Below are 27,615 nucleotides of genomic sequence, written 5' to 3'. Positions count from 1 at the left end.
TGTAGGTACTATCAATATGTTTTTGTGTGACCTAGAAAGAGTTTGATAAATTTTTACCAGCTTTAGTAATAGATTAACTTTTGGATCTGAGAAACTTTAAGTCTAAAATTTCAATACTGATTGGATTTTGTAGATTTCTGTCATATTTTGTTTATTTAAGAGATTAGGTAAAGAAAATTCATTTGTTTTTTCACTTAAGCACAATCTTGTGATGATGAGAACACAAGTGTGATTCTTTTCTGTGTTTTGTGGTCTGTGATCCAAGGCCATTTTGCTGGGTTTTTCTCCTGACTGTTGCATTTTGGTATAAGGTACATTTTCACTTTAAACCTAGGCTTTTAGGGGCGCCTGAGTGGGTCAGTCGTTGGGCGTCTGCCTTCAGTTCAGGTCATGATCCCAGGGTCCTGGGATCGAGCCCCGCATTGGGCTCCCTGCTCTGCCGGAGGCCTGCTTCTCCCTCTCCCACTCCCTCTGCTTGTGTTCCCTCTTTCGCTGTGTCTCTCTGTCAAATAAATAAATAAAATCTTTAAAAAAATAAAAAATAAACCTAGGCTTTTAAATTATTACTTATAAATTAATTATTTCCAATTAATTTCTGATTCCCCTTTCTCACTTGTTATTTTTAGTATTCAGTATTCTACGGATTTTGATATAAAAGAAAATAATTCTTTTTTTTTTAGTTTTTTTAAATTGATGACAAAAAGGTATATCCCTATTTTTTTTTTTTTAAGATTTTATTTATTTATTTGACAGAGAGAGAGACAGCGAGAGAGGGAACACAAGCAGGGGGAGTGGGAGAGGGAGAAGCAGACTTCCCACTGAGCAGGGAGCCTGTAACGGGACTTGATCCCAGGACCTTGGGACCACGACTGGAGCCGAGGCAGATGCTTAACGACTGAGCCACCCAGGTGCCCCGGTATATCCCTATTTTCACCTATTGTTCATATGCCCCGTTTATTTTGAGACACTACTCAGTTGTCTCAATTTTTTTGAATAAAGATATTTTGTAAATCAGAATTACCTCAAAGTGCTTAGTTAAGTATATAGTGACCAATTTTAACCTCAGTGTATCCATCTTCGGTTGGGGGGCAGATATCTCTTTCTCTCAAAGTTTTTTCTTTTTTTAAATGAATGTGAAATATGTTAAAATTGTTGTTTCTACCTCATGTTTTTTTAAAAATTACTTGCAGTTTTTTATTAAATAAATCGTTTTCTATTATGCCTTTGTGTGTCAGTTATTAATCTTGAATAATAAGTTCAGGGTTGTCCAGCATTTTTTCAAGTAGTAAAAAGTCAAATCTTGATAATGTTCTAAAGCTGCATATAAGTACTATGATAATAGCATAAAAATGAAAATCTTTTTTTTGGCAGGGAAAAAATGTGAAAAGGCTTTTTGGAGAAGGTAACATATTAAAGTCTGGTAAAGACTGGGTAGAATTGCATAAATTGTAATGGAGGAATAGACAAATCTAGATAGAGGGTACAACAAATGGGAGAAGGAAAAGACATGTACAGGGAACAGCAAAAATAATTTAGCATAGTTACAGGAAATATCCAAGGAAGTATGAGAGGCCATGGGTTACAAACCATGGTTCCCAACCTATTACTGGCACATGAAAGCAATTTTAATAGGTTGCAACAAGCTTTGTTTTCAATGGAATAGAGAAAAATATTAGGGTGTATCACATGTAAAAAATACACAAAAGTAGAATAGAATAGTGAACTCCTCTATACCCATCACCCATATTCAATAGGTAGAAGATTTTGCTGCAGTTGTTTTCTCAACATCCTTTTTTTTCCTTTGCTGAGATGTTTCAAAGCAAACTCTAGTTATCATTTAATTTCACCGTTATATTTCAGTATGTGATGAGCTTTTAAAAAATAGTTTGTTTTTTTTTTTAAGATTTTATTTATTCATTCGAGATAGAGCGCATGAGCAGGGGGATAAGCAGGGGGAGATGGAGAAGCAGGCTCCCCGCTGAGCCAGGAGCCAGACATGGGGCTCGATCCCAGGACCCTGGGATCATGACCTGAACTGAAGGCAGATGCTTAACCATCTGAGCCACCCAGGCGCCCCCAAAAATAGTATTTTTGTTACATGATGATACTAGTAAGTTTAAAAACCTAGATTGTTAGCTTTAGTAAATTCAGGGCTCAGAATAGATTAATATTCTACTTTAACCCTGTTCATTTAGTTTAAACATAGGCACGAAATTCCAATTCTGTTCAACATAAGGAGACTGGAGTATCTAGCAAATGTATATTTTGGAATTTAAGAATATCTACCTCAAAGGGAGAATTTATTTATTTATTTGCTTGCTTGCTTTAAATAAAACTGGTTTATTGATGAGTTAAATTTCTTTCCTACTTTTTACCTATGAAGTCACTGGGGGAAAAGCAATCTAGGAAATAAAGCTCTTTTCCTTTGTTCATGGTTCTATAAAGTAAATATATACTTAATTTTACTTGCTTTTTTAAATGTACGTAAAATACAAATACTTCCTTTTTTACCCATCATTTGGAGAAGAAAAATGAACAAGTCAGTCATATTTCAATGTTTAATAGCAAGATGGAAGGGGTTAGACATGCAATGAATTTAGACTCCTTGAAACACTAAAAACCTACATTTTGAGATTATGGAAATCGACGCTACTTTTGTATTGGTTCAAATTCTGGTTCTGTCACTTAGTTTTTCTGAAGTCATTTGACCTTTCAGAGGCTAGTTTAATCTGCAAAGTGGAGACAATTCCATCCTCATGGGGTGGTTTTTGAAAATGAAAAGACTTTGGTCTAGGAACTGATACATAATTACATGCTCACTGATACTAGAGGGAATATGGAAATCAGTGGTGAGAGGATAATGGGATAGTTGGCTATACTTGTAGAAAAAATGAAGTTTGATCCTGTTCCACACCATTCACTAAAATCAATTCTGGGTGCAATAACAGGCCTAAATATGAAAGATAAAGCTTGTAACTTTTTTTTTTAAGATTTTATTTACTACCCCTGAAACAAATAATACATGTTAAATAAAAAATATTTAAAAAATTTACTTATTTTTAGAGAGACCATGAGAGGGGGAGGGCAGAGGGAGAGGGAAAGGGAGAGAATCTCCATAGACTCCCTGCTGAGTGTGGGAGCCCAACAACAGGGTGCTCCATTTCATGACCCTGAGATCATGACCTGAGCCAAAATCAAGAGTCGGACGCTCAACCTACTGAGCCACCCAGGCATCCCGCCCATAAATTTAAAGAAAGGCAGACCTTATTTTCAGTTATTCTATTCTTAAATTATATGCTCTAATGACTCTTTTGGACATTGGCATAAGGATATATATACAACTTTGAAACACCCCAAATACCCCAACCTGGAACTTCTCTTGGACATGGATGATCTTAACAAAAGAAACAAGTAACAATTTATGGTGTTATTCCATTTGTGAAAAGTTTATAAACAGACAAAAATAAATTACATGGTTTAGGGGCACATCTTGCAAGGCAGAAAACAGAAAAGCAAGGAAACGATTCTCATAAAAGCCAGAATGGTATTTACCTCAAGGGGGATGGTGAGTAGTGGCTAGAGGTAATTCCCAAGGACGATGGCTCCATCCTGTGCTCAGTTTATCTGGTGGTGGTCACCCAGCTGTTCACTTTATAATGATTCTTTAAACTGTATGTAGAGAGCAAGATGTAGTCATTTATGTCAAGCAAGGGCCCGTGTCAAGCAATGACACAAGCACCTAAGGGTACTGCATTAATCAGATACTCACACCAAGACCAACACCAGCTGACGGTACCCCAGAACTGATAACAAGCTGAAGCAGAGGAGCTCTGCAGGGGCCCAAGACTGATTAAATCCTTTTTTAAAAAGGGAGGTTTTGGGTTTTTTTTGTTTTTGTGTTTGTTTTTTACAGGCCAGCAGGTTTATTCTTTTTAAAATTTTGTTAAATTTATTTTTTTTTTAAAGATTTTATTTATTTATTTGACAGAGAGAGACACAGTGAGAGATGGAACACAAGCAGGGGGAGTGGGAGAGGGAGATGAGCAGAGAGCCGGATGCGGGGCTCCATCCCAGGACCCCGGGACCAGGACCCAAGCCGAAGGCAGACGCCTAACGACTGAGCCACCCAGGTGCCCCGAAATTTTGTTAAATTTAAATTAAAAATTTTTTTTATTATGTTCAGTTAGCCAACATATAGTACATCATTAGTTAAAAAGGGAGGATTTTTTTTAGCAAACTGTCATACTCCTCAGACACCCTCCATGTCTAACCGCTTAAAAAAGGCAGCTGCTGGGGCGCCTGGGTGGCTCAGTAGGTCAAGCAGGTCTGCCTTAGGCTTGGGTCATGATCCCTGGATCCTGGGATCGAGCCCTTCCTCCAGCTCCCTGTTCAATGGGGAGCCTGCTTCTCCCTGTCCCTCTGCCTGCCTCTCCCCGTTTGTGCGCTTGCTCTCTCTCTCTGTCAAATAAAATAAAATAAAATATTTAAAAAAATAAAATAAAAAGGTAGCTACGGCTGAAGGCTCTGCTTAATTGATTAGAACAGAACTTAATAAGCAGTAAGTGCCTGGAGGTGACCCTGACAAGAGGAGGCCTTATCTCAGCTGGGCACACACAGACTAACTTGTTTGGTTCCTTAACTTCCTACTCCCTGTTATCTTTTGTTGTGTGACTTGTGTTCTGCTTTGTGTGCCTAGGAAGAAGCCAAGTTAATCACATGGTGAAATGTCACTGAGTTTGAAATCCTGAACTTGCTTTATAATTACGTTAACTTTGCTTTGTGACTGAATAAAGCTGACATTGTGGAGAGGAGACTCGTGTGGGCACCTTCATAGCCTGCTCATTACGGTTTGTTTTATACTTTTTTCTCCATGTATCATTATCTCACAGTAAAGAAAATTAAAAAACCAAAAGAGGTAAAGAAACATAAAACTATACTGGCCGAGGTGATGAAGAGAAAAAGAGCCGAAATATCTCGGTCTTTCTAGCTGAGCCACTGTCTTAACAATTGCTAATCTAACTACGTAATAGCTTACTTTCCCCAAACTGATACAGCTTAACCTAGTGTCATCTGACCACGAGGGTTTTTATTCCTCCCCGAAATGAGAAAAGGCTAACTTTATCTCTACACGTCTGCCCCTTGATAAGTGCGGCCCTTCCCACTGCCCGTGCTTTTACTGGTTTAAATGCCGTGCTTGGGGGGCCTAGTTGCAGCAGAGGTCTGCCCCCAGTTAATTGCTTCAGGTCTTCTAAACTCCTTTGCTCCCCTAAGACCTTGTGAGGCCTGAAGGGAAGCGGTCCGGTGTATCGGATGAACCCCGCCGCCGCGTGGACGAAAACGTTTGCACGTGGCTCGCACCCCTTGGAAAAGCAGCCCCAGCGCCCTGGCGAAGCCCCCGGGTGAGAGGTCGGTGGTCCGACCGGGGCCGGGCCTCCGGCTCCTCACACGCGAGGTCTCCTTCACGCTCCTCTTCCTTCTCCTTCCGGTCCGGCTGGACGCGAGGAGGCCTGGCGAGGGCGGGTTTCTCTCCTGCCGCTTGCAGGCCCCGCGGCCCCCCGCCCACTCGCGGCGCCGCGGGACCGCCCGGGCGTCCTCCCGCCGCCGGGAGCGCTGTGGGCCGCGGCGGGCCGGGTGGCAGACGCCGTGGCGGCCGCCGCGCGCCTGAAGGGAGCTGCTGGCGGGGCCCAGGGCGTCCCCGCCCGAGACCGCGCCGCCGCCGCCATGGGTAAGGGGAGCGGACCGAGAGCGGACGCCCCGCTCTCCGTCCGAGGCTGAAGGCCGCGGCCGGGCGAGGACTGGTGGTGGTGGGCACCGAGGGCTCGGGTAGCAACCGGAGCCCGAACCCGGGCCTGGGGCTGGGCGGGGGCAGCGGGGGACTCGGGGGCGCCCGGGGTCGCCATGGCAACGCGCGGCCGCCCCCCGTTCCTTCAGGTCCCCGCCCCGGTTCTAGGGCCTAATGGCCGAGGGCTCGCGGTCCGACGGCTTCCAAGGGGCGAAGACAGGGCCGCCCGGGGGGCCGCTCCCAGATCGGTGGAACAGTCGGGGATGGGCGATGACTTTTCAGGTTTGGGGGTGGCGGAGGGAAGACGCGTCTCAGGTTTTGGCCTGGGTGCCCGACGCCGAGGGCGGGAGAGGTGCAGCGATGCCGCGCAGGACCCCGGGTGAGCCCTCCGCGGGGGTCCTTGGGCGCCCCGAGCCCTTTGGGCAGCCTTGCTGCGGGGAGGAAGGGAGGCAGAGAGGGGGCTCCAGGCCCGGGCGAGATGCGGGGACTGGCCGTTGGCCTTGTTGGGGCTGCGACCAGCAGGACACATCTGCGAGCCCGGGCGGGGCGCGGCCGGCGTGTAAACGCTCCTGGGGCGAGGAAGCTGCCGGCCCCCAGCACGGACCCGCCTCGGAACAGCTGCAGATGCGCCCTTTGTCTGCTTGTCGCATCGCAAGTCACGGATCGTAATGGGCACTGTTAAGAAAAAGGAGGATTGGTACAGATTATGAAACATCAAGTGGTTCCCCCCGCCCCCGAAAAAAAGAGGGAATCATACGACGATGCAGATTTGAAGGAATGATGTGTGTGCAGATTTTCTACCAGCTAGCTCGGTCATAGAGATTGTGGCTGTTTGCATTTTTAGTTGCTTAGGATTCCGTGTCAGTCTTCGCGCTTAGCTATCAGCTCAGAACTCGAATACTAGATAATTGGGAACCCTGGACTTCTGTTCAGTGAAGGAAAAACAGACACTTGGTTCACTTGGACTAGTAAATTTGCCAGAGATTATGAAACGTTATACTAAGTGCTTCATTTTTCTGCACTTCATTTTGTCATGTGTTTGCTGAAAATATTCCTGCCAGTCACAGCAATGGTGAGAATATGTGGGAACAGTGGCGAGAATATGCGGGAACATCTGAATTTCTAAGTTAACTAAGGATGGAATTTGTGGGAAAGAAAAAAATAGCTTTTTGTGAATTGAAAGTATCAATTACTAATCAGTTTTTCTTTTTTTTAAGTGCATCTATTAACTTAGTTTTTGACTGAATCAGCTGTATGGGCAAGGAACTTAAATGTGAAACAGGACTGCTTTTATTTCCTCTGGGAAAATAAAGGAGTTATGCAATACAGAATTACAGTTGCAATGAGAAAACAAGATGGAAAGAGGTTAAAATGAGTGAAAGAATTGAATGGCTTCTCCTGTATTCCTTTATTTGTCAGTGTGTTTTAACCCATCATGTTTATGGATGATACTGTAATCTTGGAATTGTAACCACCTTTTATTGCCAGTTTATTCTGAACGTTTTTTGCCTTGAGATTCATCCTTGGACCGTGCCTGCTGTCCACCTTTTGCACGAGACTCTTAAATATGTTGTTTATTACTCCAATTTTATCTCCACAAAAAGTAAAAAAAAAAGAACAACAAAAAACCTCGTTCTCTCTGAAGACGTACCACAAAAGTAAAATAAATACCAGAAAATAACCAAGTTGCAAGATCTTGAGAATAATTCATAAACTTTGTCTGGGGTGGGCATGGTAGTGTTCTGTGGTATGTGTGAGAGAGACATAAAGAGAAGTTACGTAGGGGTGTGGATTAGTTAGGGAGACTAATTTGTCAACCAAGGAAAAACAAACCATTGTTGTTTTTATAGGGGAATGAAAGGGTTTGTGTATTTTTCAATGTCATGTCTTGCAAATGATGTTGGACTCCTTTCTTGTGCTTTCAGCTACAAAAGACCCCACAGCTGTAGAGAGAGCAAACTTGTTAAACATGGCTAAATTGAGTATCAAAGGACTCATTGAATCTGCTCTAAGCTTTGGCCGCACTTTGGATTCTGACTATCCCCCCTTACAGCAGTTCTTTGTTGTTATGGAACATTGTCTGAAACACGGTCTTAAAGGTATCCTGAGATTTTAAAAACCTAATTAAGTTTAGAATCCCACTATTTCTGTCTTAAACATCCTTGAAAATGTGTATTTGTTGAGACCATAATTATTGTTACTTTACATTTAAAATTACTGGGTGGGTTGGCTTGGGGAGAGAATAGCCTACTGCTTTATGTTTTCTAATAAGTTGTCTTCAGAGAATACCTAGTTAGTGTTTCGTAAAAACATTTGATTTTTCATTTTTTCTCAATATACTCTGAACTGATTTCTATTTTCTAGGACAGTTAGAGTTATTTAAAAATTTTTAACCTTAGTGATTCCAATATGAAGTCTTATTACTAGTTTGAGCCCTATTGAACAAATACATTAAAATAATTGTTGAAATATAAACCTCGTTGGCACTGGAATGTATCTAGAAAGACTCTTTCAGATTGGATTATTGTAGAAATGTAAGCGCTCCCTGGGAATGATGATAATACTGGATATTTTCTTCTACACAGTTGGCACTGATTTATCATTTCATGTAAAATGTTTATGTTAGATTTAGTTATTTAATATACATTGTATAATAACTGTTCTTTTTTTTTTTTAAAGATTTTATTTTTTTGACAGAGAGAGACACAGCGAGAGAGGGAACACAAGCAGGGGGAGTGGGAGAGGGAGAGAGAGAAGCAGGCTTCCCGCTGAGCAGGGAGCCCGAAGCAGGGCTAGATCCCAGGACACTGGGATCATGATCTGAGCCGAAGGCAGACACTTAACGACTGAGCCACCCAGGCGCCCCTATAATAACTGTTCTTTTACTTATTGTAAAAACAGTTGTTGTTAGTTTTGGTGTCTAGTTCTTTTGATCAGCTGTGTGGAGGGCTATGTAAGAGTTTATTTTATTTTAAAGATTTTATTTATTTATTTGAGAGAGAGAGAGAGAGAGCCCAAGAGGGGGTAGGGTCAGAGGGAGAAGCAGACTCCCTGCTGAGCAGGGAGCCCGATGTAGGACTTGATCCCGGGACTCCGGGATCATGACCTGAGCTGAAGGCAGTCGCTTAACCAACTGAGCCACCCAGGCGCCCCTATGTAAGAGTTTATACTAAAGTGACTGTTCTAAAGCTAAAAGAAGCTTGGTTCCTTGTGGGTATACTAGGAACCTGGGTAAGTTGGGAAGGCTCAGAAGTTCTGACTAAGGTACATGAAAGTGGGAGTAAATGTAAACAGCACAAAAGGAGATTTACATAAACATGGTTTTAATAAAATGTACTTCAAATTTTAATAAAATGTACTGCCAAAGGAGCCTTGGCATCAAAGTTTGAGAAACCCTATATGATGTCATTAAAGTACTCATTTCTTTTTTTTAAATTAAAATTTTTTATTGAGATATAATTAACATATTAGTTTCAGGTACACAACATAACGATTTGATATTTTTATGTATTGCAAAATGATCAGCACAATAAGTCTAGTTGATATCCATCACTGTACATAGTTAAAAATTTTTTTCTTATGATGAACTTTTAAGATTTACTCTCCTAGCAACTTTCAGATATACAACAGTATTATTAACTGTAGTCCTCATGCTGTACATTGCATCCTTATGACTTATTTATTTGATATCTGGAAGTTTATACCTTTTGACCACCTTTACCCATTTCCTCTTGCCCGCACCCTCTGCCTCTGCCAGCCATCAGTCTGTTCTCTGTATTTGCGTTTGGGTTTTGTTTTGTTTTTTTATTTTTATTTTTATTTTTTTTAAAGATTTTATTTATTTGACGGAGAGATACATAGTGAGAGAGGGAACACAAGCAGTGGGAGAGGGAGAAGCAGGCTTCCTGCCGGGCAGGAAGCCCTATGTGGGGCTCAATCCCAGGACCCTGGGATCATGACCTGAGCTGAAGGCAAAGGCTAACTGAGCCACCCAGGCGCCCCTTGTTTTGTTTTTTTAGATTCCACTATTTCTTTAATTGAAGACAAAGTAATTTTTAAAAAATTACATAATAGTGAAATCTACTCTCTTTGTACATGAATCAAACAACATAGAAGCACCTAGAGCAAAAACCATTTCCTTCATTCTCTTCCATTCATTTCCCTAAAGGGAATCCTTGTCATTCTTCTCTTTTCCATTTTTTTTCTTTTACTCTGCATAGAATTATGCTATAAGTATTATTATTCTGTGACTGTTTAAAATTGATATGGTTTGGAGGTTTTTCCATTTATATAGAGGCTTTATCACATTTTTAATAACTGTAAAATTTCATAGTATATGTATACCAAAACTTACTTAACTGCCCTCCTCTTAATGTACCCTTAGGTTGTTTCCAGTTTTTTACCATTAAAATTGTGCTGTTTGTATACTTGTTCTTTAGGATAGGATTCTTAGAGGAGTAGAATTACTGGGTCAAAGGACATAGGCAACTGGCCTCTATGAAGGCTTCATGGATTTATCAAACATCAGTGGATGTTAGTGTTTGTTTCCCCACATTTTTGCCTGCTCTTGATATTATCAGTTTCTGCTTCTTTCAGTACACCAGGAACTCACCAGTCTGATCTAACAACCTTAAGGGTTTTCTGGTTTTAGTTTTAGTTTTTTTTTTTAATTTTTAAAAACATTTAGGGGTGCCTGGGTGGCTCAGTCATTAAACGTCTGCCTCCGGCTCAGGTCATGATCCCAGGGTCCTGGGATGGAGCCCCGCATTGGGCTCCCTGCTCTGCGGGAGGCCTGCTTCTCCCTCTCCCACTCCCCCTGCTTGTGTTCCTTCTCTCGCTGCGTCTCTCTCTGTCAAATAAATAAATTTAAAAAAAAACAACACACACACATTTAAACATTTTTTTAAATTTTAATAACACCTTGAGTTTTAGTTTGCTTTTTGAAAAACTTTTTATCTTTGTTTTCCCTTAGGCTGCAGAAATGGAATTTGCTAAATGATGGCCAAACAGTTAAATTTTAAGCTCTTCCCTGAGTTTAAAATTCCTTTGCTTGACAAAATATCATAAGGCATGTCCTAACAGTCATATCATAGGCTTGTCTTGATGAATCATTATGAAGCTACTTTGTGCTGATTGATTTTTTAATCCCCCAAGGAAAAATTGCCTATCTTGGTGATTGTCCTTGGGTGGTGCGTATGATAGGCGCCCTTGATCTGCAGGAGATCTGGTCAGTGTTAAGAAAGAAATGTATAGTGATTTCATGGTTTTCTATCACCTGATTCTCAGTATAAAACAAGTCACAATTTTTCATGTTAAGAGTAAAATAACTTTTTGTCCTTGGTTTATTTAATAAACTGATAAAGATCAACCTGCTCGGGCTGTCAGCCTTTTTATTTTGGTACTGGTAAAGAATAAGGCCAGTTGTTTTTTTACTTTAATTACCTGCCTGCATATTTCTGATAAGGAAGAATGGCCAAGCTGCATATTTTCTTTCTTTTTTTTTTTTTGCATATTTCTTTTCTTTTTTTTTTTTTTAAAGATTTTATTTATTTATTTGACAGAGAGATAGAGAGAACAAGTAGGCGGAGAAGCAGGCTCCCCGCCAAGCAGGCTCCCCGCCGAGCAGGGAGCCCGATGCGTGGCTTGATCCCGGGGACCCTGGGATCATGACCTGAGCGGAAGGCAGCTGCTTAACCAACTGAGCCACCCAGGCACCCCATTTTTTTGCATATTTCTGATAAGGAAAAATATCAGGATCCTGATGAACAGGTTCCTGATCCACAGGACTGTGTAGTGATAAGAGCGGAAGGTCTTTGAATAACTGTATTTTAAGTTAGAAATGTTGAAACTAAATAAAAGGAAGTTATGACAATTTTATATGTTGAAGTTGTATGCATTATATATGCTTTTTTTTCTCAGTAAGAAAATCATTTTTGAGTTATAACAAAACTATCTGGGGCCCCTTGGAACTGGTGGAGAAGCTGTACCCAGAAGCAGAGGAAATAGGAGCCAGTGTCCGGGATTTGCCTGGTCTTAAGTAAGTAATCTTATTGTTCATTTCTAACCGCAGAGATATATTTACTGTTCCTTGAAAGTACTTCACACTCTATTATCTTCTCTTAGCCTTAAGTAGCCTTCTTCCATTCTCTCCTAATAAAATTCTGTTCTTTCTTTATAGCTCAGTTCAAATTTCATTTCCTTTATGAAATTTCTCTTAGTCCCTTCAGTAGGAATTAACTGCTTTTTCTTCTATACCCTATCACTATATTCACTCCTTTATTATATCACTTTGATTCTACATTGTATTGCAGGAAACAGCAGGTCCCTTTAAGATAGGATGTATCAATTATGCATTTGTTTCCTGAGTGTTAAGCTAGTTTGCAGTAGTAAGCTAGTTGGCAGCCAATAACTATTTGTTGAAGACTAATTTATTTTTATTTATTTATTTACTTTTTAAAAGATTTTATTTATTTGACAGAGACACAGCGAGAGAGGGAACACAAGCATGGGGGGTGGGGGAGGGAGAAGCAGGCTTCCCACTGAGCAGGGAACCCAATGCGGAGCTCGATCCCAGGACCCTGGGATCATGGCCTGAGCTGAAGGCAGACGCTTAATGACTGAGCCACCCAGGCGCCCTGAAGACTGATTTAGACCAAATCCAGGGCAAAGGCTCAGGAGATTAGAATTCTCAGATAAGCCATTTATATATATGGGGCTTGTGCAAATTACTTTTCTTTCTCTAAAAATTGGGACCTATAGTGTCACCTGCCCATTTCACTAGACAAATATATATAAAATGTAAAAACTGAATAAAGGCATAAAGGTGTTGTTAAGGCTAAGTTCTTACGCTTTCCTTTAGTTTATCTTAATTCTTGTGAATGAGATAACCTTCTTTTCTTAGCATTCTCTGTCAGATTACCAGTTGCTTTCTCTTAGCTTTATAATTGAGGGTTTTACAGTTGTTTTTTTTAAGATTTTTTATTTTTGCGAGAGAGAGAGAGAGCTTGCAAGAGAGAGCGCGAGAGAGCGCAAGCACGCAGGAGCAGGGGGAGGGGCAGAGGGAGACACTGACTCCCGCTGAGCAGGGAGCCTGATGTGGTACTGGATCCCAGGACCCTGGGATCATGACCTGAGCTGAAGGCAGACGCTTAACTGAGCCACCCAGGCACCTGAGGGTTTTACATGTTGTAGGGAATATGGTAGTGTTTTCTGGCTGATAACACAACATCCAAATATTTCCAGGTTGTATTTAATTGAATGATAAAAGTAAATGGCTACTATTTATTAAGTACTGTCTCAGGGTAATAAAATAATTGGTTTACATGAATTATCTCATTTAGTCCTTACATCAGTCTTAGAGGGTAGAGATTATTATAATAATTGCATAGATGTGAAAAATAAAGGTCAGAGGAGTTAACAGTTAAAAAGTGGCAGAGCCAGGATTCAAACCCAGTTTTTAAATTTTATATTACTTATTATTATTTTTGTAAGTAATCTCTCTGCCCAGTGTGGGGCTTAAGCTCATGATGCTGAGATCAAGAATTGCATGCTTGACTGAGTGAGCCAACCAGATGTCCCTCAAACCTAGTTTTTAGAGTGAAATAGCAAGGGAATCATAACTCTCAAAAAGAGAAATATAAGAAGGGGCACCTGGCTGGCTCAGTTGGTAGAGCATGTGACTCTTTATCTCTGAGTTGTGAGTTCAAGCCCCACGTTGGGTATAGAGAATACTTTAAAAATAAAATCTTAAAAAAAAAGAAATATAAGATTTGGTCATTTTAATATGAAAATATATGTTCAAATTGTTTTTAAAAAGCCTAACTCTTCAAAAGTAAAAAATGTTTTCTGAACAATGGTATTCATTCAACTGCTAAACCATAAGAAGCTCATTAGCTGTTAGTAGTGAAGATTAACTTACCTCCCACACTACATGCCAAAACATTCTTTGTATAAGAAAACATAAAAGTGTGAATGATGATCTTTCTCTTTGAAAAACCATACATATTCTGTAAAAGTTGCTTTTACTTTTACTAAATGATAAAACTTGGATAAGAGGTAGGAGATTGAATTTTTTAAGGACAACCTCCTAGAGAAACATTTGAAAAATAACAAGCAGCCTGGTGATTTCTCTCTTTTTGATTACCAGCTTGGTGCCCTCCTAGCTTTGTTAGGATTTTTTTTTTTTTTTAATTTGTTAGGATTTTTAAAATTCAGATATCATGTCCGTTACTTTTTGAAGGCATTATATTGCTTTATTTGATGCATTTTGCATATCCATTTTTAAGACTGATGAATCACAGACTTGTACCTCTGAAACAAATAATACATTATATTTAAAAAAAAAATAGTAGGAAGGGAAAAATGAAGGGGGGAAATCGGAGGGGGACACAAACCATGAGAGACTATGGACTCTGAGAAACAAACTGAGGGTTCTAGAGGGGAGGGGGGTGGGGGGATGGATTAGCCTGGTGATGGGTATTAAAGAGGGCACGTATTGAATGGAGCACTGGGTGTTATACACAAACAATGAATCATGGAACAACACATCAAAAACTAATGATGTAATGTATGGTGATTAACATAATAAAATAAAATTTAAAAGAAATGTTTTTTAAAAATCTTAAGAAAAAAAAAAAAGTAACCTCCATACCCAGTGTGGGTCTTGAACTCACAACCTGCAGATTAAAAATCACGTGCTCTACTGACTAAGCCAGCCAGGTGCACCTTACATATTTATCTTTAGACAGTTATGCCCATTCGGTCAAAATATTTCTTGTAGAGATAATCCTCAGTATTTAGAGCGTCATTTCTTCCAAGGCATAAAATGGTACCTAGATGTCCTGTAGGTGCAGGTTTACCTTAGATACTTAAATAGCTCCCAGGGATTGGTTTGCATGTTCAAAGAGCTGGCTTAAAAAACTAGAAACAAACAAAAAAAACAAAACAAAACACCTGTAGAAACAGACAAAACCATGATAAATTGCAGTTTTCCTTTATTAATATGAACCTTGACAGCAATAGAATATGTAGTCTATTATAATATATGGACTGAGACTGTCTTCTGACCAGTTGGTTTTGCTTTTTTAGGACCCCCCTCGGTCGTGCAAGAGCATGGCTTCGATTAGCCCTCATGCAAAAAAAAATGGCTGATTACCTGCGTTGCTTAATTATTCAGAGGGATCTCTTAAGGTTAGTACCATTAAGTCATGTTCATTTCCATTTTTAAAATTTCATTTATATCCTGTTTTCCAAAAAGAATTAAAGATGTAGTACAAAAGGATACATAAAATACAATAAGATGGCATTAAAAAAAAGAAGAGCAACATGAGAGAGAAAATCATGTAGGGACATAACATGGATCAGGAACTAGCCTAAAAACTGAATACCATAAGCTTTGTATTGACCAATAAGAGGAAAATTTATTTATATGTTATATTTCTAGGCTAGTTTTATTTTTTTTTCTAAATTACAGTTAATTCTACAAATAAAAATCTGTATTGGGATTGGGAGCTTTAATCTGACAAATTTCTTTTTATTTTTTATTTATTTTAGAGAGGAAGATGGTGGGTAGTGCAGAGGCAGAGGGAGAGAGAGAGAACCCCAAGCAGATTCCCTTCCCAGGGCGGAGCCCACATGGGGCTCAATATCACAACCCTGAAATCAAAGTCAAAATCAACAGTCTGACGCTTAACCAACTGAGCCACACAGGCACCCCAACAGGTTTAGATCCTGAATGTCTAAACTGTTGCTTTGGCCATATTGTGGGCACTTTTTAAACTGTCAATTGAAGGCCAGTGAGCGCTGGCAATTAAGTGGTATAGTGAAGATGACTGGAAAACATTAACTTGTTATTGTTAGTTGACATTGTGCTGAGGTTGATGGGAAGTCGAGCTTATAAATAGCCTGGTCTATGCACTGACTTTGAAATCTGCTCAATTTCAGGAATACATCTTATCATTCAGACCATTCATTGTTTACCTTTGAAGCTTTTTATTTAACAGAGAATGGATTCATCCTTTTAAAAAATGTAATACTGAACATAGCTGTGATAACACCCCCACTGAAACTTTTGTTTTCAGTATTAACTTCTTGAATAAATTGCCTTCATGTAGTAAATATATAAATAAGTAAATAATAGAAGGCCAGATGTTTAAGACAGACTTTCAGAGTATGGTAATCAGTTGTTAGAGGGGGTGACCCATAGCAGTCCCTCTGTTTGCCCTTGTTCTCTTGGAGTGCCTGTCTGATATTCTGGAGAATCTGGTCATTTTTGGTAGTACTTATGACTCTGGTCGTACATCTTGGTTTTCCCATTTGTTAAATGAGAATGACCGTACTTTAAGCACCAGCAATTTCTCAATAATATTGTGAAGGTCAATTAAAGTGATTAAATAGTACATGGGACTTCTTGAGGAAGGCACGAGACAGTGATAATTAGTTCTATGAATACATAATTGTCAAGTCTTAGTTTTTAGACTGTCCTATTTCTTTCACAAATCTCTTGTTTGAACATTTTTTAGGATATAGATGTCCTACCATCCTTAATTGATGGTTATTAAGAACACTTGCAATATACATATCAAATACACTGATTTGAACATGGGCTTTGGAAATGTTTCATATGTTCATTCCCTACCTTAGTCTTCATCCGAAGATTCTTAATAAATCCTAGAATTAAAAAGTCAACTCTAATAAAAAGTATTGTAATCAAATCAGTAACAGTCAGTAAGTCTTCTGAGAGTCCCAGACATTCCAGGCCTCAGTGATGCCTCTTTTTCTTTGATCTATGTCTCTTTGTTTCTCTTTTCTTTCTCTCAAAATTCCTTTTCCTCTTTCATCTCTTTCAGTCCCATTCTTTTACCTTGTTTACATGGACATTAACGTTTCAAAATGTTTAAGTTATTCACATATAGAAAGGCTAATTTGAAGAGACCAGATTTGTATGGGCTCCATGTTTATATTATGGGGCTGAGATTTTAAAATTTAGTGTTTGAAGTAAATTTGTGTTTTAAGGTTTTTATTTTAATTTCCACAGTGAATTTTATGAGTATCATGCACTAATGATGGAAGAAGAAGGAGCAGTAATTGTTGGGCTGCTGGTTGGCCTGAATGTGATAGATGCTAACCTGTGTGTAAAGGGAGAAGATTTAGACTCACAAGTAAGTGAAAGTGACTCGTACCAAATGCAGAGTGTTTTTAGTTTGTGCTGTTCCTCTTGGATCCAGTTGTAAACAGTACTGTTAAACACTAAAGAAAAATTAAGAATGAAATTCAGTTGCATGTTAACTGTACTTCTAATATTTCTCCCCTTTAACTAAAAATAACATGATTTACTTTAGGTTGGAGTGATTGATTTTTCCATGTATTTAAAGAATGAAGAAGATATTGGAAATAAAGAAAGGTATGATTTTCATAAGTTATTTATTTCACATGTTGTATTTTTTTTTTTTAAGATTTTATTTATTTATTCGACAGAGAGAGACACAGGGAGAGAGGGAACACAAGCAGGGGGAGTGGGAGAGGGAGAAGCAGGCTTCCCGCCGAGCAGGGAGCCTGATGTGGGGTTCGATTCCAGGACCCTGGGATCATGACCTGAGCTGAAGGCAGACGCTTAACAACTGAGCCACCCAGGTGCCCCTGTCAAATGTATTTTAATTAAAAAACATACTGATGCAAAAGAGTTCTTAAATATACTTTTTAATGGTATTGTTAAATAGATTACTTGCTAATACTAGACTTAACAAAGGTTATAATTAGTACACAGCCTACTGCTACATTATTATAAAGATTCTTGAATTTTATTTAAAGGCAAGATAATGTTTTTTGCCATTATGGTTTTACAACAATTTTAGGCGACATAGACATTTTTTGGTCCTTCAGTAAATACCTTTCCAACTGACGCAAAGCTTCTTTTCCCCCTCTTTAGGAATGTTCAAATTGCTGCCATATTAGACCAGAAGAATTATGTTGAAGAATTAAATAGACAACTGAAGTAAGTATTATGGATACTTGGATATTTGTGACTATTGTCGTAGAGGTTTTTTACACCCTTTTCAGGTCCACTTTACCCTATTCCTTCCTACTAAACATCTTTGAGAAAGGTTTGAGGGAGTAGAGAATAGAAATTAAGAATACAGAGAATTATTGGAGCTAATTCATTTTCAAAAAATGAGAGTCAGATTTTCTTTTTTTTTTTTTATTTTAAGATTTTATTTGTTTATTTGAGAGAGAGTGAGATTAGAGCACAAGCAGGGGGAACAGCAGAAGGAGAAGCAGACTCCCCGCTGAGCAGGGAGCCCGATGCAGGGCTTGATCTCAGGACCCTTGGATCATAACCTGGGACAAAGGCAGCCGCTTAACTGACTGACCCACCCAGGCTTTCCAAGAGTCAGATTTTCAGATAGAACATTTGGAGAATTTAAAAATAGAACTTCTGGGGAGGGGTCAAAAAAATAAAGACAGAATTTCAAACTTATCCCTGTATCCTTGAGAAGAAAAGGCTAGATAGGGTGGAAGTTTATATCATTTTTATGGTTCACAAATTCATTTTTCCTACTTCAAAGAGCTTCATGTGTAAATGTGGCTGTCGCCTCCCATGGTGGGAGTTTTTCCTTATATTTTATTTCCTTATATATGTCACCTGGGCATTGAAGCTGTCAGTGAATACTTGTAAGAATTTCTGAGATCAATATGTAAAATAGTATAGTGCAGTTCTGACTAATAGAAATAAAATGTGAGTCATATAGATAATTTAAAATTTTTAGTAACCACATTAAAAAGGTAAAAAACATGAAATTAATTAAAAATATATTTTATGGGAGCCTGGGTGGCTCAGTTGGTTAAGCGACTGCCTTTGGCTCAGGTCATGGTCCCGGGGTCCTGGGATCGAGTCCCACATCGGGCTCCCGGCTCAGCGGGGAGCCTCCTTCTCCCTCTGGCCCTATCTCCTCTCATGCTGTTTCTCTCTCTCTCTCTCTCTCAAATAAATAAATAAATAAAATCTTTAAAAAATATATATATATTTTATTCAACCCAGTATACCCAAAATATTATTTCAATATGTAATCAATATAACAATTATTCATGAGGTATTTTATATTCTTTCTTTGTATTGTCTTCACAAGCCAATGTGTATTTTACAGTTATAGTACATTTTAGTTTGGACTAGATAGCACAGGTAAAGTGAATAATATTTGCTACATAGTTAGAAATGGACTGTTCCCATTAATTAAAATGAATAATTAGCAAAAATGACTGTCTCTGGGTGATGAAATTATGGATAATTTCTATTTTATTCTTTATACTTTTCTGATTTTCTAAGTTTCGTTCAGTAGTCAGAAAATAAAATTAAACATTTTCCCATTTTAGAAAAATAAGAAGCTGTAACTCTTGCTTTCTCTGAAGTTGGAGAGATAGGAAATATCTTGTATCATTGTCTTTTTTTTTTAATCACGGAGTTTTAATAAAAGATGTCATAGGAAATATATGTGTATGTATGTGTGTTTTCTAATTTGTAATTCTGAGATATTTCTAAATGCAACTTTGTATTGCTTATTTACTTACTGTTAAAGCTTTATTCACTTTCGGCAACAGGTAATATATTCACATAGTTTGGGGTGCCTGGTTGGCTCAGTTGGTTGAGCGACTGCCTTCAGCTCAGGTCACAATCCTAGGGTCCTAGGATCGAGCCCTGCATCCCCTGCATTGGGCTCCCTGCTTGGCGGGGAGTCTGTTTCTTCCTCTCCCTCTGCCCTGCTCGTGCTTGCTCTCTCTCAAATAAATAAATAAAATCTTTAAAAAATATATATATAGTCACATAGTTTAAACTTCAAAAGGAACATGAACAAAAAGCCTCCCTCCTCCTTGATATCCAATCACCTGGTTTCCCTCTTTGGGACTAATTAATAGGCTCTCGTGTATGCCTCCAGAGATACTTTATACAAATAAACAAGAATATGCATATATTTTCTTAAAGTTCCCTTCCCCTCAGTTTTTTTACATGTAAAGTAGCATAATTTTTACACTATTCTGTAGTTCACTGTTTTTACTCAACAGTTTATCTTAGAGTCTGTTCCATTTGGTTCAAGGAGTTTTCTCATTCTCTTTGAGATTATGTGTTTTAAATCATTTACAGCAGTACTAGTGCCTTACTTTTGTACATTTTACGGTTTTAAAAATGTTTCATTGTTTTTCCAGTTAGAATGTTTTTGTATATTTAAAGTACTTAAAAAAATATAGAAAACAGATAAAGATAAAAATAGAACTCACATATTATCCCTCATTCAAAGAAAACTATTGAGGGTTTATTTTCAAAAGTGCTTTTTTGATTAATATTTTATTGATTCTTACATAAAGGTAGGACAGATATTATTATCTGATTTATAGGTAAGGAAACTGGAGCTTAGAAAGGTTTTACAGCTTTCAAGGTGACACAGAAAGTAGAAAAGCAGGGACTCTAACTTTGGTCCTCTGTCTCTTAGTCCCACACCTGTTAAGGTCTCACCATCCGGATACCCTGTTGCTGTTTGTGAAAAACTCAGGTTGTTTCCCTAAGAATGATAATATTTAAAAATGATTTAATATGAATGAAAAAAGATTTGTTTCACTAGTTAAACTAAAATGCCAATATTTATTTCTGAGGCTGGTACAAAATTTGTTTAAATCTATTATAGGTTTTATTGTGATGTAAACAGCATATTATGTTATTAAAGAAAGCTTGAGGTGGTAGAAACAAGGTCTTGAAAAACAAACTAAATAAAATGTACAATAATGTCCAGTCTCGGAGATGTCAAGGGAAGTGTGTGCATTTTTGATAACTGTGTACTTCTGGTGACTGTACAGTTTGAAATACGATTTTTTATCAAGATTTATAAAAATGCAGAAAAAAATGTACAGTAATGTCCAATCTTGATCAATTTAAACAAAAATACAAAAAAACCAAGTTCATTCGGCTTAACCTGACTTTTAGCTATATCCTTGAAAATCAGGGTGTTTGCTTAGCTGCTGGCTGTCCGGGTACCTGATGTGAATTTCATATTCACATTTCCCAAACTACAGGTGACTTTAGAAGTCTTTAAGTGATTATAAAAGTGGAGAGTGGAAACAGAATGGGCTTGTGTTGAAGACTGCTGTAAATGCTTATTAAGCCACTTAATTATAAAGTGGATATTTAAAGTTCATCCTTTAAAAGATAATTTTTAATTTTAATAATACTTGGTAGTCTTTGTGTGGAATCCATTCCTAAGTATTAAAATGTAAATGTAAGAAAGACTCTAAGAAGACAGCAAAAAATAATGAGCAGCATAAAGTGGAATTTTAATAGAAATGAGTTTTTTGCTCCAGTCTTTATTGCTTTTCTGGCCAAATCTGGTTATCCAACTTAATGAAATTTCCCACACTCACAAATTCAGGATAGTCGGTGCATGTTAGTTAACATGGTAAGTCCAGGATAACATACCTTTTCTTACTTTTGTGAATTTGTGTAATTTGAATGAGTTTTTTCTTTATTAATTTCAGCAGCACAGTCAGCAGTCTCCATTCAAGAGTTGACTCATTAGAAAAGTCAAATACTAAGCTGATTGAAGAGGTATTGTAACCCAGCCATGGATAGTTGTCTTACACGGACTGAGTATTTTTGATCCTTTTCCATTTTAAGTATGAATACACTAAGTGTGCATGTGCGTGGGTGCACATTTTCATCCTTATGATGGAATATTTGCAATATAGTTATAATTGATGATTATAAGTTCTAGAGAAACCACATTTTCTCAGGTAAATTCTCTGGTAAATCTGTGAGTTGTTTGAGATACTCCTAGAAATGAGCCCCAAAGATGACACTTATACAACCCCTTCTTTGAATAAGCTGTGATTCTCTTTAAAATCTGGATGACCTCTATTTAGATAGTGAATCACCTATAGGTAGAAATTCCCATTAAAATGATACTGTTCGTCTTGTTCCACTATTCAGATTACTTTTCTTTACAAGCACCACTACCTGCTCATGGCCACCCTTTCTCCACGCAACCAAGTATAAACCTCATCCCGTGTGCTTTGGTTTCCTGCGTTGTCAGAGCGCCTCTCTGGTGGTCCCAGACTGGAAATTTATCTCTGCTCTCTTTTTAATACTGTTTGTAAAGTTGCTTTAGATAAGTTTTTTTTTTTTTTTATATCAAACCACAGAGTTACTGCTTTCTATTTTCAGAATTATTTAGGCTAGAGGAAGAAATCTGTCATGAGTGCTCTGAACCCTACTTTCTGTGTTAATTAAAATTCTTAATTCTTTTAGAACTGGCCTAATTTTTCCAAACCAGGGAGCATATGATTACTTGCATGACTGCAAATGTATCTTTATTTTGATAGTTTGGGACCACTTGATAGTGTTCTCTTTTGTTTTGTTTTTTAATTATGATAAGTGTACTCTTTAATCCCCATCACCTATTTCATCCATCCCACCACCCATCTCCCCTCTGGTAACCATCAGTTTGTTCTCTATAGTTAAGAGTCTGTTTCTTGGTCTCTCTCTCTTTTTTTGACTTTGCTCATTTGTTTCTTAAATTCCACATGAGTGAGATCATACAGTATTTGTCTTTCTCTGACTTATTTTGCTTAGCATTAAACTCTGTAGCTCTATCCATGTTGTTGCAAATGGCAAGATTTCATTCTTTTTAATGGCTGAATAACATTCCATCCACTCACTACATCTTCTTTATCCATTCATCTATCAGTGAACACTTGGGCCACTTCCATAGTTTGGCTATTGTAAATAATGCTGCAGTGAACAGGGATGCCTGTATCTCTTTGAATTAGTGTTTTTGTATTCTGGGGATAATACCCAGTAGTGCAATTACTGGATTGTAGGGTAGTTCTATTTTTAATTTTTTGAGGAAACTCTATACTGTTTTCCACAGTGACTGCACCAGTTTCTGTTTCCACCAATAGTGCACCAAGGGTCCCTTTTTTTCCCCCCACATCCTTGCCAACACCTGTTGTTTCTTGTGTTTCTGATTTTAGCCATTCTGACAGGTAGTCTTTCATTGTAGTTTTAACTTGCATTTCCCTAATGATGAGTGATGTTGAGCATCTTGTCATGTGTCTGTTGGCCATCGGGACCATTTGGTAGTTTGGTAGATTGGGACCATTAGAGCTGCTCTCTAGTTTGTGCTTCTTCTTGGCCTTAGGCACACTGTGAAGTTCAAGTTATATCCCTGATGAAGTGTTCAGAAATTTATTTATAAGCCAACATTGGGGATGGTCCCTGCTTTCCTTTCCTGGAATCCCTCTTTTCCTTGTAGGCCTCAGAACCAAGCCACTTAGTTTAACTCTGATGGTGAAAAATGTCTCATATTTGTGATGGTCACTCAGTGTTATCTATTTCAGAGGGTGTCCTATTTGGTTATCATGAAGGTCTGTATCACATTTTCAATGATAGCACAGCCTTCTTATAGATCTTTTATCTTTACACAGGTCTTTACAGTCTTATTGTTTCATGATACTTTGTATTCAGAACATACTTAAATCAGATATGCATGATATGTTTTAACTAACAATATATTTTGACTAATAAAAGGAAATACTAGAAATAAGAGTTCAATTTTTTTATTGGTATCTTAGGATACTAGCACATTTTTCTTATGAAAGCTTCTGTAGATGTGAGACATTTGACTAGTTTTAAGCTTTTATATTCTATTGTTTATAGCGATGATCATAACCTGTGAAGCAAGTATAAGTAAAGGTGTTTAAAATCTTTTTTCTTGTCCCTGTTTCATAATTTGTAGTTAGCAATAGCAAAAAATAATATCATTAAACTCCAAGAAGAAAATCATCAATTACGAAGTGAAAATAAATTGATTTTAATGAAAACACAGCAGCACCTGGAGGTAAGTATGGACTGTTTGCAAACACACTGTCTTGTGTCAGAAATTGCCACTTTTGGGGACTTTTGCATAGACTGGATATTTATTTCTGTGCTGTATTGATAGTAGTGATGACACAGTATAAAGCTTGATGTTTTCTTCTTAGGTTACCAAAGTGGATGTGGAAACTGAGCTTCAAACATATAAGCATTCTCGGCAGGGGCTGGATGAAATGTACAACGAAGCCAGAAGGCAGCTTCGAGATGAATCTCAGTTAAGACAGGTAGTTTACATTAGCAAAAATAATAATCATAATAATAATTTACCCTTAAGCATCACTTAAAATCTCTTTTTTAGCCTTATCTTCCTTGCTGTGGGATAGAAATCTCACCCCCTTACAACCCCTTCAGATTCTTTTTTTTTTTTTTAAAGATTTTTTATTTATTTATTTGAGAGAGAGAGAATGAGAGAGAGCAAGCACATGAGAGGGGGTAGGGTCAGAGGGAGAAGCAGACTCCCTGCCGAGCAGGGAGCCCGATGCGGGACTCGATCCAGGGACTCCAGGATCATGACCTGAGCCGAAGGCAGTCGCTTAACCAACTGAGCCACCCAGGCGCCCAGATTCTTTTTTTATCAAGTGTTTTTAAACTGTGTTATAATCTGAAATGAATGGATTGTGACCAGCATTAAAAAAGCAAAATAGATGGGGCGCCTGGGTGGCTCAGTCGTTAAGTGTCTGCCTTCGGCTCAGGTCATGATCCCAGGGTCCTGGGATTGAGCCCCACATCGGGCTCCCTGCTCTGCAGGAAGCCTGCTTCTCCCTCTCCCACTCCCCCTGCTTGTGTTCCCTCTCTCGCTGTGTCTCTCTCTGTCAAATAAATAAAATATTTAAAAAAAAAAAAATAAAAAAACAAAAACAAAAACAAACAGAATAGAATGATGGATTCAAATAGGACTGAAATGATATTTAAAAATTTTTTTAAAGATTTTATTTATTTGAGAGAGTGAAAGTGAGAGGGATCACAGAGGAAGAGGGAGAAGCAGACTCTCCACTGAGCGGAGAGCCTGACAAGGGGCTCGATCTCAGGACCCTGAGATCATGACCTGAGCTGAAGACAGATGCTCAACTGACTGAGCCCCCCAGGTGCTCCAAATCATATTTAAAATTAACTTATTTTTGGGGTGCCTGGCTGGCTCAGTTGGTAGAGCATGCAACTCTTGATCTTGGGGTCATGATTTCCAACTCTATGTTGGGCATAGAAGTTACTTTAAAAAAAATTAATGGGGCACCTGGGTGATTCAGTCAGTTGAGCGTCAGACTCTTGATTTCAGCTCAGGTCATGATCTCAGGGTGGTGGGATGGAGTCCTGCGTTGGGCTTTGCACTCAGTGCAGAGTCTGCTTGGGACTCTCTCTCCCTCTCCCCGATCCCTCCCCCGGCTCATGCTCTCTCTCGCGCGCTCTCTCTCTCTCTCTGAAATAATTTTTTTTTAAGATTTTATTTATTTATTTAACTGATTTTTTTTAACCTTAAATTGATATAATACCTACAGAAAAATACAAATGTACAGCTTAATGGGTTATAACATAAATACCTGTATAATCACCACCCAGGTCAAGAAGAGACTATTGCTAGCCTTTCCATCCCTTTTGCTATTTGTCTTTAATATTAGGAAACTTCTTTGTTTTTGATGTGAGAATTTTTTAATTTATAGCTTATTATTAGTTTCAGAGGTAGAGTTCAGTGATTCATCATTTGTATATAACACCCATGTGCACCCATATACAACACCAGTTGTATATAACACCTGGTTGTATATTCCATCATGTGCCTTCCATGTACCCCATCCCCCCACCCCAATGTAAAATTCTATAAGAGAAGAAATTGAAACTGTGAAGTGGGGTTTTTGAGTTATCTTTGGCCTTCACTTGTATGGATTACTTTATTTCTGTGTGTGTGTGTGTGTGTGTGTGTGTTTTCAAGTTTTATTTATTTAAGAAATCTCTACACCCAATGTGGGGGCTGGATCTCATGACCCCAAGATCAAGAGTCGCATGTTCTTCCAACTGAGCCAGCAAGACACCCCCAGACTACTTTATTTCTTTGATTAAGGAAAATTAATACTGAGTTTATGAGGCATAAAAATACTTAATTTTGAAGCAGTAGAATAGTGATAATATCTAGAAAATGCTTTCATTTTCACAAAATACACAGTTGAAAATATTTAGAATGTTATGTTACAGGACCTGGTTGATTCCCTTCATGTGGCTTAAACCTCAAAAGAGTAGTCTATGTATTTTTTTTATTTTTTTAAATGAATAAACTTTATTTTTTCAAGTAGGTTCATAGCAAAATTGAGTGGAACGTATTTTGTTTTTTTTAAGAGTGGTCTACAGGGACTTCCGGGTGGCTCATCGGTTAAGCATCTGCCTTCTGCTCAGGTCATGATCCCAGGATCCTGGGATTGAGCCCCACATCTGGCTCCTTGCTCAGGAGGGAGCCTGCTTCTCCCTCTGCCTGTTGTTGCCCCTGCTTGTGGTCTCTTTCTCTCTCTCTCACATAAATAAATAAATAAAATCCTTAAAAAATAAAAAGACATATACCTAGTGACATGAAACCATTAAAAAAAAATAGTCTACATAGTGAATAGAAAATTCTTCATGTTGTCATTAACTGTCGTGTGTCTGACTTTTGACATCCTGAAGTGGTATGTGAATTGAGGATATGTTGAAATTGCAGGATGTGGAAAATGAGCTAGCGGTACAAGTTAGTATGAAACATGAAATTGAACTTGCCATGAAGTTGTTGGAGAAAGATATCCATGAGAAGCAGGATACTCTGATAGGCCTTCGGCAACAACTAGAGGAAGTTAAAGCAATTAACATAGAAATGTATCAAAAGTTGCAGGTAAGGATCTTTTTTTTTTTAAATTTTTATTATAATTATAGTTTGTGAACCTACAGTGGAGTAGAAATCAGTGATTTATCACTTACATACAACACCCAGTGCTCACCATAACAAGTGCCCTCCTTAATACCCATCACCCATCTAGCCCATCCCCCACCCACATCCCTCCCGCAACCTTCCGTTTGTTCTCTGTCATTAAGAGTTTCTTACGGTTTCCCTCTTTTTTCTTCCCCCTTCCCATATGTTCATCTGTTTTGTTTCTTAAATTCCACATATGAGTGAAATCATACGGTATTTGTCTTTCTCTTAACTTATTTTGCTTAGTGTAATACATTGTAGCTCCATCCATGTCGTTGCAAATGTTAAGATGACCTTCTTTTTGATGGCTGAGTCATATTCCATTATATATATATACACACACACACATATATACACACACATATAACACGTCTTTATTCATTCATCAGTCAATGGACATTTGGGCTCTTTCCATAGTTATATTGTTGATAATGCTGTTATAAACATCAGGGTGCATGTACCCCTTTCAAATCTATATTTTTGTATTCTTTGGGTAAATACCTAGTGGTGCAATTGCTGGATCATAGTGTAGTTCTATTTTTAACTTTTTGAAGAACCTCCATACTGTTTTCCAGAGTGGCTGCGCCAGTTTGCATTCCCACCAACAGTGCAAGGGGTTCCCATTTCTCTGCATCCTTGCCAACACCTGTTGTTTCTTGTGTTAATTTTAGCCATTCTGACAGGTGTGCGGTGGTATCTCATTGTGATTTTGATTTGTATTTCCTGATGATGAGTGATGTTGAGCATCTTTTTATGTGTCTGTTAGCCATCTAGATGTCTTCTTTAGGGAAGTGTCTATTCATGTCTTCTCATTTTGTAATTGGATTATTTTTGGGGGGAGTGTTGAGTTTGGTAAGTTCTTTATAGATTTTGGAGGTAAGGCTCATTCTTAAATTCTTAGAATTTCTTGAGTTTAATGTAACTTGAAAATAACTTTTTGTATGACAGATTTGGTTTTTAGCTGTGCTATATTGGTAATAAAAACCAGTGACTTCT

At 38.3% G+C, this 27,615-nt stretch overlaps 1 protein-coding gene across 8 annotated transcripts in view; it reads left to right on the top strand.

The window, feature by feature from the left end:
* Positions 1-5,610: 5,610 nt before the first annotated feature.
* Positions 5,611-27,615, top strand: part of RUFY2 (RUN and FYVE domain containing 2) — a 44,652-nt gene continuing 22,647 nt past the window's right edge. For 3 of the 8 annotated variants that reach the window (XR_004301723.1, XM_032423628.1, XM_032423635.1), the window contains exons 1-11: positions 5,857-6,161; positions 7,708-7,881; positions 11,702-11,819; positions 14,870-14,971; positions 16,818-16,941; positions 17,122-17,183; positions 17,709-17,774; positions 21,299-21,368; positions 23,557-23,658; positions 23,801-23,917; positions 26,374-26,541. Coding sequence is in view for 7 of the 8 variants with exons in the window: in XM_032423628.1 (XP_032279519.1) it covers positions 5,957-6,161; positions 7,708-7,881; positions 11,702-11,819; positions 14,870-14,971; positions 16,818-16,941; positions 17,122-17,183; positions 17,709-17,774; positions 21,299-21,368; positions 23,557-23,658; positions 23,801-23,917; positions 26,374-26,541 (1,308 nt within the window). In the remaining variant the exon portion in view is untranslated. The other 5 variants (XM_032423632.1, XM_032423629.1, XM_032423634.1 and 2 more) reach the window with 5 other exon arrangements.

The sequence above is a fragment of the Phoca vitulina genome, unplaced genomic scaffold, assembly GCF_004348235.1.
Source record: "Phoca vitulina isolate PV1807 unplaced genomic scaffold, GSC_HSeal_1.0 scaffold29, whole genome shotgun sequence".
NCBI lineage: Eukaryota > Metazoa > Chordata > Mammalia > Carnivora > Phocidae > Phoca > Phoca vitulina.
This window is presented reverse-complemented; position numbering and strand designations above follow the sequence as displayed.